This window comes from Alosa pseudoharengus, unplaced genomic scaffold, assembly GCF_046254945.1.
Source record: "Alosa pseudoharengus isolate Yale_2024_CS ecotype anadromous, Long Island Sound unplaced genomic scaffold, YU_APseudo_1.1 YU_APseudo_1.1_scf_8, whole genome shotgun sequence".
NCBI lineage: Eukaryota > Metazoa > Chordata > Actinopteri > Clupeiformes > Clupeidae > Alosa > Alosa pseudoharengus.
In genome coordinates, this window is record NW_027468870.1 from 26,866,877 (window position 1) to 26,878,252 (window position 11,376).

At 42.1% G+C, this 11,376-nt stretch overlaps 2 protein-coding genes across 3 annotated transcripts in view; both read right to left on the minus strand.

Annotated features, from left to right (window-relative positions):
- Positions 1 to 593, minus strand: part of sh3pxd2b (SH3 and PX domains 2B) — a 34,254-nt gene extending 33,661 nt beyond the window's left edge. For both annotated transcript variants that reach the window (XM_076273757.1, XM_076273756.1), the window contains exon 1: positions 304 to 593. In XM_076273757.1, the coding sequence (XP_076129872.1) occupies positions 304 to 375 (72 nt within the window). In that variant the 5' untranslated portion in view covers positions 376 to 593. The remainder of the gene's footprint in view (positions 1 to 303) is intronic.
- Positions 594 to 3,008: 2,415 nt separating this feature from the next.
- On the minus strand, positions 3,009 to 8,248 carry LOC143112670 (leukocyte cell-derived chemotaxin-2). Its single transcript, XM_076274943.1, has 4 exons — positions 8,230 to 8,248; positions 7,888 to 7,978; positions 4,270 to 4,415; positions 3,009 to 3,706 (listed from the first exon to the last, which is right to left on the minus strand). The coding sequence occupies exons 1-4, from the start codon at positions 8,246 to 8,248 to the stop codon at positions 3,540 to 3,542; spliced, it is 423 nt and encodes a 140-aa protein (XP_076131058.1). The 3' UTR covers positions 3,009 to 3,539.
- Between the last annotated feature and the right edge of the window lie 3,128 nt (positions 8,249 to 11,376).

The following is an 11,376-nucleotide window of genomic DNA, read 5'->3' on the forward strand; positions in this document are numbered from 1 at the left end:
ACTTTACTGCTGCCCCCGACCCCAGATGTTTGCAACTCAACAGCAAAACATTGCACTACTTCCAGAGAAGTCAACCACATTGCTGGCCAAATGAAACTTTTAAAAGCAAGTTAGAAAACGTGCCACTTTGAATTAAATGTAATCTGATACTCTCAAGGGAGTTTTTTCTCCTCTTCTTTGTTGAAGAATTCAGTGCAGGGTAGGCTACCTATGACCACCTATGGGGGTGAAGTAGACAGTAACCATACTGACACACATCATGTCTTGATTTAGTAGGCCTGTTAGACATTGTCTGGCACTTACATAGTGTTTGCTGGGATTTCTCCTCTTCTGCACATCTTGGACTGTTACTTCGTGAACGGTCCGCCTCGGCATGATGCAGTCAAACGTGAAATGCACTAAAAATTGCGCTCCAGCTGAGCAGCGATCCGAACTAAATCCAAAGTATCCTCACTCACTCCAGTTACCATTCGCGTGTTCGAATCGCGTACAAAAGCTCTCGCCTGCGTTTAATTCATGTGCATAGTCCACGTCGAGTTTCCTGTAACACATTCGGCTGCTCCTGCTTTCTTTCCCCCGTCCTGTTTGTTGGCCCGGGCCTGGACCAAAACTCCCAGCCTATCCTAGCTCACCGAGACTAATTCGATAGCTGAGAGGTCTGCGGAGCCCGGCCCTGGTCGCTCTTAAAGGAGAAGTGCATGGCGATCCATGTCATAAAGTCGAATACACGAGGTTTATGTCATGACCTTATTGTCAATTTAGGGCTTTTCCTTGTGTCAAACATAATTTATAATCGAAAAATAATTTTCGTCTATTAATGATCACATCGTATTTACACAAGTAAACTTATGTAGTAGGCTAGAATCCAAATATTGTCTAGCCTACTGGCACTGGTACGTTTCCAACAGTTTGCTAACAATATATCCAGGTTTTTTTTGTCTTAAAAGAGGTTTGTGATGCTGCAACTGGACATAAAGTTGCCCAACTGCATAGTCAAGTTGTTGGCAATGCTTGGTTTTTGTGTTACATACCATGCACAGTGAATGTAGCTGAAATGTCAGAAATGAATTTAGAATTAAGATGTCTAATTGGTCATTCCACGAAATAGGTGCCTTTTCAACTTCAAAAATGTGAAAAATATAATTGTTTCAAACTGATTTTTTTTCAATGCCCATTTAATTAACACATCTTAACATGACAAGAAATTGTCTTGGGCCATCTCAAGCGATGCATTTATTTTTTACCATTCACTTATTACATAGAATATTGTAGGATAGTAACAGGACTAATGATTTCATGCTAAATTGCTCATTTCTAGCTAACAGGTCAAGGTTAGGAAGGCACATGGTATGTAATCTGAAAGGTTATTACTTCTAGATATTGGTAATATCAGTATTGATAAATAATTGTTTATATACACACTTGGTACAAAATGGTAACAAGACTGATGTTGTATGCTGGCCCCTCTCTCACAACTCTGATAAATCATGAAACATAGGACATTTAAGAAGAGAGAAAGTTACCCTTTCTTACACTGTGGAATCTGCTTCTTCTAAATGATGTCACTTTCTTGAAAGTATGTCATTTCTAGTTTGTACCATTATTTTATAGGGGGTTTTGGTGAAAGTAACAGGACTGAGATGAAATTAAGGGACAATGATAAATGAATTATATTTTCTAAGAAAACATATCTATTTATGTCAAAATCATTGCTTAACAATGAAATTACACTTAAGACAATATAAAACTGTGAAAATTGTATAATTTTACCAACATTTTACAACTGAGAAGTGTTGTTGAAAAAGAAAAAACATAGCGTGGGACAGGCCAAAATCCTTACCCATAGCATATATTTATGTGATTTTATTCATTTGAACTTGTATTTTATTCGGTTTACTTGGTCTTATATTGATGCATATGATCTATAGTAACATTAAGTTTTTTTAAATCACACATGTATTTGTTGTTAAAGCAACTTTAGAACTGATTATATGTTGTGGGACGCAAAAGGCATGATTCGCACCGATTCGGTGCAATGACCCAGAATCACACAACCAAATCATGTGTTTAGCATTAGGCAAAGTGCAGCCTATCAATGATGGATTACTGCACGGGCCTACTGGGCCCAAGGGGTCAGGGGGGCCTGGAGCCCAAGCCTTTGCATGGAATCATTGCCTCAATATCAACAAATCAGGATGTAGGCTATGAATCTGATTGAATTTAGTATTGGCCATCCCCAATAATTTGTATTGGCCACCCCCAGAATACAGGAAATCACATCAAACAAATAAAACAAATTCTGGGGGAGGACCCCCAAACCCCCCTTCCCACATATGCGACAATTAGTGGGGGGCCCTTAACACATCTGGGCCCTGGGGCCCGAAAGTTCATAATCCTTCCACGCAGTCTATATGTTTAAAGAGAGAGAGAGAGCAGTGTGAGGTGAGTGAATTAACCTTTGTGTTTGACAATGCATGGGTTTCCCCAACACTTAACATTAGGCACCGTCAGTCTATGCCATGACTAAGCTTCAATTAGAAGGTGACAGTTTTCTCTTAAAGATAATAGTGTTTACAGGACCGTAGGCTGTTATTACAGTATGTATTGTGTACGTGTGGAGGATGGAGGAAAACAGTTAGAGATCCATTAACCTATCCTGGCTGTCTAATTCGACCACAGGTCTATAATTTTCTATGGGTTAGATAAGTGCTCATTGCACAATTCTTTGGCGGCATAACTTACAGTATACAGATCTCAGTCTTGAAAGTATAGGCTAGGCCTAGACGTGCAATGACAAATAATACAACTTATACAAGTTAAAGTTTCTCTAGACATATGAACCCAAATAGCAATCCATCTGGCGGAGTCAGGTTAGAACCCAATAGCCTAACATATTATATCCCATGATAAACACAGTTAAGGTACCACTAAAGTCAAGCAGCCAACTGAGCCCTACGATTCCTCCATAAGTTAGCATTGTGTGTAACAGAGTGATAAAACACTAAACATCAGGTTAATTGACATTTTATTAAGGGTGTTTCCCACCTGCAGAAGTTCTTTGTGATTGCTTTTTACATATCTAAGAGGAATATTTATAGACATCTTCACTATATTCCAATTCGCATACTTCTGTACTTACAATACCTACAGTAATATGAGTGCACATGCACTTATATTAGGTATTGTAAGTACAGAAGTATGCTTAAGTGTCCTAGTCCAAACAATGAAATAAACATCTACTGCCATCTTGTGGTCTTTGATAGTGAGAAAGCATATAAATAATTCTGCATTAGAGCGCCCTCACTGGGCTATGTTTGAAATGCAGCTATTCCTTAACTGAACAACAATGTCTGCACCATCTTCAGCTAATTATGAAGGCTGTTCAGATATATACATTTACTGGACTGTACGGTTTAAAGTTGGAAGCCTGGAGTATTCTAGCATATACCATGAAACAACCAGGACTAACTGGCACATTTACATAACACCACTGCCTGCACAGGCCTGTTATCGAATAGAATATTCTGTCCACTGCTGTTTCAGATGAAGGCCGTGGGGTCGGACTGGTCACACATCTGCAGCTCCAGATGTGAGGTGATGCCAGACAAGCGCTCCTGCAGAGGCAGCAGGTAGCCTAGCGTCTCGCCCTGAGAGATGGGCCCCGTGTAGCGATGGGGGCGAATGTGGAAGATCTTCACACAGTGCACTGCAAAGGCATAAAGCAGACAGGCCAAAATGTGTCATGCATTATTCTTGAAAAAAAAACTTTGATGATTAATGCTTGCTAGTGTAACCTTCCATGAAAGAGGAACATACTCTTCCCATGATGCAGTTAATTGCATCTGCTGCATAGTTCAGTGAAGATGCTGTTAGCTGGTATAATGAAAAAAGCTGTTATAATCCATATTGCTTACTCTAATAGTAATGTAGTTTCCTCTTTTAATGATGGTCATTAGTGTGGAATGATTATGCATGTTTTTACTTTGATGGGATTTCATAAATTCCAAGGTCCTGATGTCAAAGGCAATGAGAAGTTCAGGGAGATCTCAGTCCTCCTCCACACTTTCCCCGTAATCCTCCAAATCACCCCTAGCTTCCTCTCTAATGAGACATTAGCCCTGGACGTGCCCTGTGCTATCACTGCGTTGGGTTTTTGGGCTAATTTTTGTAATTGAAAACGCATTAGTTTCCCATTCAGGGGAATTCAGGTAGATGCGTCTTGGCAGGGAGAACTATTTCCACCTCTGGAAGCATAGGCAGCAGACTTACCGGAATTGGAGAGCTTAACACCATCAAACTGGATGCCATCAGCTTCACGGCGGCCAACAGGACCACCCAGTGTACCGGTGAAAGGGGCATTGATCTTGCCGTAATCATCACACACAATGTCAACTCCTTTGAAACGAGCACCATTTCTGTAAGACAAGCATGAGACAATAATCAAACATTTGATAAACCATGCAATACTATTTGCCACGACTGCAATATTGCAACTCATGGATAATACTTTTGAGGACTTACACTTAAAGACAGGTAAAATGCACAAATGCCAATTATTTTTGTTATTCTAGTGTCATGCCTTCATTTCTTCTGATGTCTGTCATACCCATTCAGAAGAAAAACAGTACTGTATGCACTTTGAACTCCACTTTTCTTGTGTTACGTGTACAGCTGCAATCAGACAAGCGAAGAAAACAAGTGCAGCCCAGACAAAGGCTAATGACAGCCCTGCCAGGATGACACACTCATGCAGACACCTCCTTAGATCACTCCTCGCTGCATTCTCTCTGCTCATTTACAGTCCTTTGGAGAGAAAAGTTCTGGGGCGCCAACTTGCCAGAATATATATTTTTTGTTTTTGTGCCTTTCAGACAGGAGGCAAAAGAACAGAGGGAATGGGAGAATGTCGGGGAGGACAGATATTCATTTGCAGGTCCCCACCCTCATTTCAGTGATGATGAAAAAGGGGAAAAGGCTCAGACACATCTGAAGAGGAAAATCCAATAACGATAAGCCGCAGAGGCAGTTGATATACCAGCTGTCCACCCTTTACAGAGGAATGATTTCACTACAATACTGTATACATAACTATTATCAACAGTAGATGACAAATTAAATCACTAAAATAAAACTTCACTATCTATTGGATCTCAAATGCATAATTTCTAGCCTGACGTTGTCATACTCAAATTCTAGTCAGTATATGAGTCTGATACTGCTCCAATGGGACGTAATTATGGGGCGTGTTTCGATACAGGAGGGGAATGCCTCTGCACTCAATTGGATAGACCTAACCAATCAGAGCAACAAAATAGCTTACCGTGAGGTGTAGGAAGAAAACACACGAACCATCCTTCTGTTCCTATATCCCCTCCATTTTTTAAAAGTAATTCTGTTGAACAGTGATATGCTACAAATATGTTAAACAGCTGGGAAAGGCTGTCGCAAATCCCTCGAACAGGTGGTCAATCAGAGATTTCAAACGAATGAGGGCACATGTCGCAATGCAACAGCGCTGTTTTCCCTTGATGAAAGTGAAACCACCAGTTTTCCCACTTCTCAACTTTGGCCAAAGTTTTCAGAAATAATCGTTTTCAGTGATACAAACTCATTAAATAATATGAATTTTCCATATGGGGTCTTAAAAGCCATGTATCCTTCTAGCCACAACGTTTTTGTTTCAAACATAAGCCTATCGCGTGCTCAGATGACGTGATAGACCAGGCGATGTTGCTCACCTGCATCATCGTAAAGCCTGATTTGATTGGTCTGCCCGATTTAGGGCGAGCATACTTGCCCCACAATGGAGCAATGCCAGACCGAACTTCCCGTGGGGCGGGACTAAGTTCGGAATGGCACCAAGGCTACATAATTTCAGGAGTTTCCATAGAATCCAACACCTCCCATTTTCCTCCCAACAAACAAGCGCAAGTAGATTGTCTAAGTGTATGGTGTTAATTAACCTGTCCTCTCATGTGTATTTATGTAAGCACCTGTAAAATCAAGTTTTTTGTTTTACTGTATGAATTAACTCTAGTACCAGAATGCTTTGTAGCCTACTTGCTCCTGTGATTATATGACATCCTATACATGTGCACCAATCAAATGTCTTTGTTTGTTTTGCTTGTTTTTGAATTGTCTAAGCAGCCAATGATTATTTGTTATTTGTTTATGCCCGCGAAATCGCGGGGAATATGAACATTCCATCTCCTCAGGGGAAGAAGGCTTGTGAGTCCCAGTTTGCCCAGAGAAGAGAGAGATCACTGTTTTCACCTGCTCCGCCTGTCAGTACTGTTTTGTGGCAACTTAGCTGTACTTGTACGTACACCGGCCCATGAATGGTGAACTGTGAAAGGTTTTGGTGGGGACCGGCTTCGTTTCTCTTGTCGGGTTTTGTTGTTGCCTCAGAGCTTAACTTTTAGCTAGTTCTACTGGTTGTTAGCTACTAGCTACTCTAGCTCTTGCTGCAGTTGAACATTTTCCTTTGGAGACGAACTCGATTAGAACTCCGGTGCTGGACCCACCGGAGCTACCCAACCTCTGAAGGACGACTGTTACCTCTGGTGCTGGGCCCACCGGAGCTACACCACTAGGACGACTGCTTCTTCGCCGGTGCTGACGGTCGTCGGTTTGGCTGAGTGGAGTGAAACCGTCCGTTCGTGAGTATACTTACACTGATACACACACACGGCCTCCGCCATGAGCGACCGGCGAGTCGGACCTGCATTGTAGCGGTTTACCCTGCCTTCAACTCATAGAGTGCACCAACGAGCTCCAACGGCCAGCGCTTGGGTTGGGTTATTTCATTAGCACGATATATCATAAATACTATTTGTGTATTCTTGCGATTTAATAAGAGGTGTATTGTATTTATTGTCTGTCTTTCACACTGGGAACTGTTTAGCTTAAGCTAACAGTGTATTTAACCATTAGGCCTACTGTCTGTTAACGTTAACGTTTCGGGTTCCACTGTTCCACTCAGAGAGAATTGTTTACTCGCTAACGTTAGTCTATTTGTCAGGGCGTTGATTCCCTGTTGCTTCTCATTGAAGTTTCTTATAAATGTCATTCCTATTATTATTACTAGTGAATAAATGTTGTATTGTTATATTTCATTATACTTCGGGTGTATTGGCAATTCCTTTTTGTAACTGCATTCACCACTAGTGTAATTACCCATTCATTGTATATTTTTATTTTGTAAGATTACATCATACACAAGCTTTAAGGTAAGTGTAGTATTTTTTCAGTGGAGGCACCACGCTATTTTGATTGTTGTTTAATATCCTACTGGTATTCAGGAATGGTCAGCCAACTTGCCATTCAACTGCTGATACCTCAGGATCCTGTTGCGCCACTGTTTAATAGTCTATGTTTATAGTAACTTGTGCCTGTTATGCGCACACCCGTTAAGAAGGGGTTACACATAACACCAAATACCATGTGACAATTTAACAGCAACGTTTTATGCTAACTCAAACCTGTTACAACAAGTGGTGGCGTCTCCAGTAAGGCAGACACAATCCCCAGCCAGTGTCTGATTCCAGATCCTGATTCTGATTTACAACGGAGATGACTGTAATCGGAGGAACGTCAGCTGTGCTCTCTGAGCTGTGTGCTGATATACCTCCAGATAATATAGGTTCAATTCTTCAGTAGCTTGCATACTGTTCTTATGTACCAGTGGTGTTTCAGTTGCTTTGGAAACAAACGTCATTTCAGTTAATATCTCAGTCTCCTAATAAAGTCTTATAGCTACCACAACACAATTCCAAAGGCTGTAGGAGGTAAGAAGCACATGATAAGGATGAAATGCCTTCAGACAGCAGGCAGCTTAGTGTGAGGACCAGGCTGCATGAGGACCAGAGTCGGGAGTTCGGAAGCTACCTGACAGAGTTGAACGCTCCACAGCCAAACCCGTCACAGGCCCTCACCCGGTTGTGGTGGTGCCCAGCACAGAAGACATCCCAGCCCCCTGCTGTAGAGAGAGGGGAGAGAGAGAGAGAGAGACAGAGAGAGGGAGAGAAAGAGAGAAGGGAAGGGGACATTTCAGTCTGTGTGACTCCCTGTGAGTTGTTTACAAGAAAAAGAACAAAACACAAAAAAAGTTGGGTTTTAAGAAATTAAGACATTCAGAGAGGGTTCCCGGTGATGCAGAGAACCTGGCATGCAGCACTGGCGTCCTGGCGTGCCAGCACACTTCTCCTTTAGGTATCTGCCTTGGCACACGTAGGTGTTGCGTTGGCATATGCCACCGATGGCAGTGCAGCCGGCGTCGTTCCGCGGCCCCGCTGCTTTCTTTTGACTCCGCGCCACTTTGTCGCTCCCTGGCCTCTTGGCTTGGCCTTTGTTTTGCCCGGGCCCACTCTTGGCTCTGACGCGAGCCGTGGATGCCATGCTGTTACTGCTGCCACCTCCACCAACGCCACCAACACCACCATCTCCACCACCGGCACCGGCACCGGCATTGCGCGCTTTGTTGCGGGGAGGCTCTTTTCCCTTTTGTTCTTTTTTCACCTTCCGCTCACTTTCGCTCTCAATCCCCAGGGCGAGGTCTAGCAGCAGCACTTTAGATGCCAAAAGAAAAAAGAAAAAAAAAGAGGCGAACAAAAGAAAAGGCAGATAAAGAATACAGGATTACACTGCTATTTTTTTTTTACGTTTGTGTCGCTGTTTAAAATGTGTCAGAGATTAACCAAGATTATCTCACTGGTGAGAGAGAGAGGGAGAAAGAGAGAGAGCGAGAACACACTTCAAAGTGAAGGTTTACCAGGATGGCTGTATGCGAGGGGTCATGGAGAGTGTGTGAGAGGTTTTCCTCCCCCACATCCATAGCCACAGAAACGTGTATTTGATCATTCATTAACGGCCCTAGCACCACTGACTCGGGTGAATCTTCTGCCTCTCTCCACACGTTCAGAACATGGGGGGCAGCAGGGTAATTGAAATGAGCTGCTTATCAAGGTATTTTTTTTCTCTCACACAGAGTAATTCTCTCCACACCATGTAATACAATGATAATGTAGAAAAACACACCCGCACGCACACACACGCACACACCCACATTCTCAGTTTAATTGCCTCCACTACCTTGAGAAGTCGATGGACACTGCAGAGATAAAGAAAACTAGATTTCATATTTACTGTAGTGGCTCTCTCACCTACTCTCTCTCTCTCTGTCTCTCTCTCTCCATCTCTTCATTAAATTTTGCTTTGTTTGTCTCTCTCTGTCATTATCTGTCTCACTCTTGCTCATCTATCAGAACACACACACGCACACACACACACACACACACACACACACACACACAGTGACAGCTATACACGTCTCAGTCCATTTATGTCTTCCTATGCTCTATGCAATATAGGCACTTCTATTTGCTTCTATAATAATGGCCACCCTTTGGTGGTATTGAAGTATGCTCTGAGATTAAGCATCAAGCATTCGTAATGACAATAATGTGGCATAAGACACTCAATTATGCTTCACAACTATATGCCTATGCCATTAAGTTCCCCCAGAGCTGGTTTAAATTAAGCACAATTCATGCACAATTCATAAGATATGTATTTAATATACTATAATACAAGCGGCTGTTTTGCTTGATTCATATTTCTGCATCCACTGATTAATAATACATGGAATTTCATAAAACTTGAATGCCTGATTAAACCTGATTAAAAACAGGCAAAAATGTGCCCTGTTTTGGGAGTTGCAAATCTGATGCGGTTGTACTTACAGCACAAAAGCAGGGATGTTTTCCCCAGCATTTCTGAGAGGCTGTGATCTGTGGTACAAAAAGAATATGCAAAGAGACAGCATAGGTGAAGGGGGGAAAAAACCCAGAGTATTGAATGTTAGGTTGTCTCCCCCTCAAAAACTCATACATAACACAACCTGCCTATTTCAAACATTTCTGTGACTAAGAGCTTTCATTTAATGTATATTTTTAGCCGTATCACGTCTGGACTGAAATGCTGTGCTTACCTGTCTGCCGAAGTTCTGAACAGCAACAAAGAGAAGCCTGTGTGGACTTTTTCTCTCTCTCACCCTGTCTCTCTCTCTCTCTCTCTGTCTCGAATGTAGTCCACTTGAGTCTAGGCCACAGCCAAGTCTGCTTTCGTCAATATTGATACTGGCCTCCAAAGACATATTTCTCTTCCCGCCACAGAGTGGGACCTGAAAGAAGTGTTGTGAAAAGTTCCATAATAAACAGCTTGCCCTGATGGTAAGATTCTGGTAAGATGCTGTTTGAAGACACCACAGAAACCTCTCTTAATGCATGTATGTGTGTGAGTTTCTGAAGACAAACCAGAACAACTGCAGCTGCAATTTGTTTTAAACTTTTTAAAAGTTACACTTTATACTCTCTCTAGTACCCTTCAAAGGGACCTGATGTTTTGATCAAACACGGCTGAAATGATCATATCAGTGCTAAATCCCTGTCTACAGTGTCTTTTACAGTGGCTTAGTTTACAGGAGCTCGAGAGCACTCCATCTTATGAACTTGACACAACAGATGTCTTACACTGTGGATTGACTGGTATGTCCTGTGGCATAGCATTGGGATTACTGCTATCAGTTACTTTCATTGATGTTGGCATCCTTAAAGGGGCATTTCAACGGAATATAACATTTCTGTCATCATCCGCTCTCTTGTGCCAGCACAAATTCATATTATGTCATTTTTGCCGCCTGAATGGAAATGAGAGAGCTTAATCACCACAGCTGTTTTCCATATAAAGCCAGTGAAAGATTGCATTTTCAACCTCAAAATGCCTGATGACACTCAACATCCAGGACTTTAGTGATATTTGATGACAGTAACGTTGTTCATTTTGAAGCTCTCACTCTCAGTCCTGCACTCTCAAAGACTTGCATATCATGGGTCTGTACATCTGAGTGGCTACAAGAAAGTGTGGTTCCTGAAAAGGATGCAGGGCTAAACGGGACAGGTTAGGGGCAGGACATGCTAATATGCTCTGTCTAATGTGAGGAGCAGGTTTAGAAGACAGTCAGCATTGGTAACCTCAGCAGGTCCACTTTCTAAGTTGTGTCAAACTGGAGAACTTTGCCTTTCACAGGAGGTTCTATTGTGAGCGGTAGATTTGAGTCAAACTATATGTCAGTATTTGTTAAAGGGAGATAACTGAGGCAAATAAGGACTAAATGAAAGGAAATATAGAGTAGAGAGGGATGTATATTCATTCAGGCTTTACTTCCATGGTGCTGAATACATTCACTGGACTAGGATGGGCTTTCCATCATATATCTGGGTAGGAGATTATATGGCACCTCAATTGATTGATCATTGTGACGATGTGCCGCCTCAGCAGCACATCGCACTATGATTATTTGATTATTATTTATGGTAT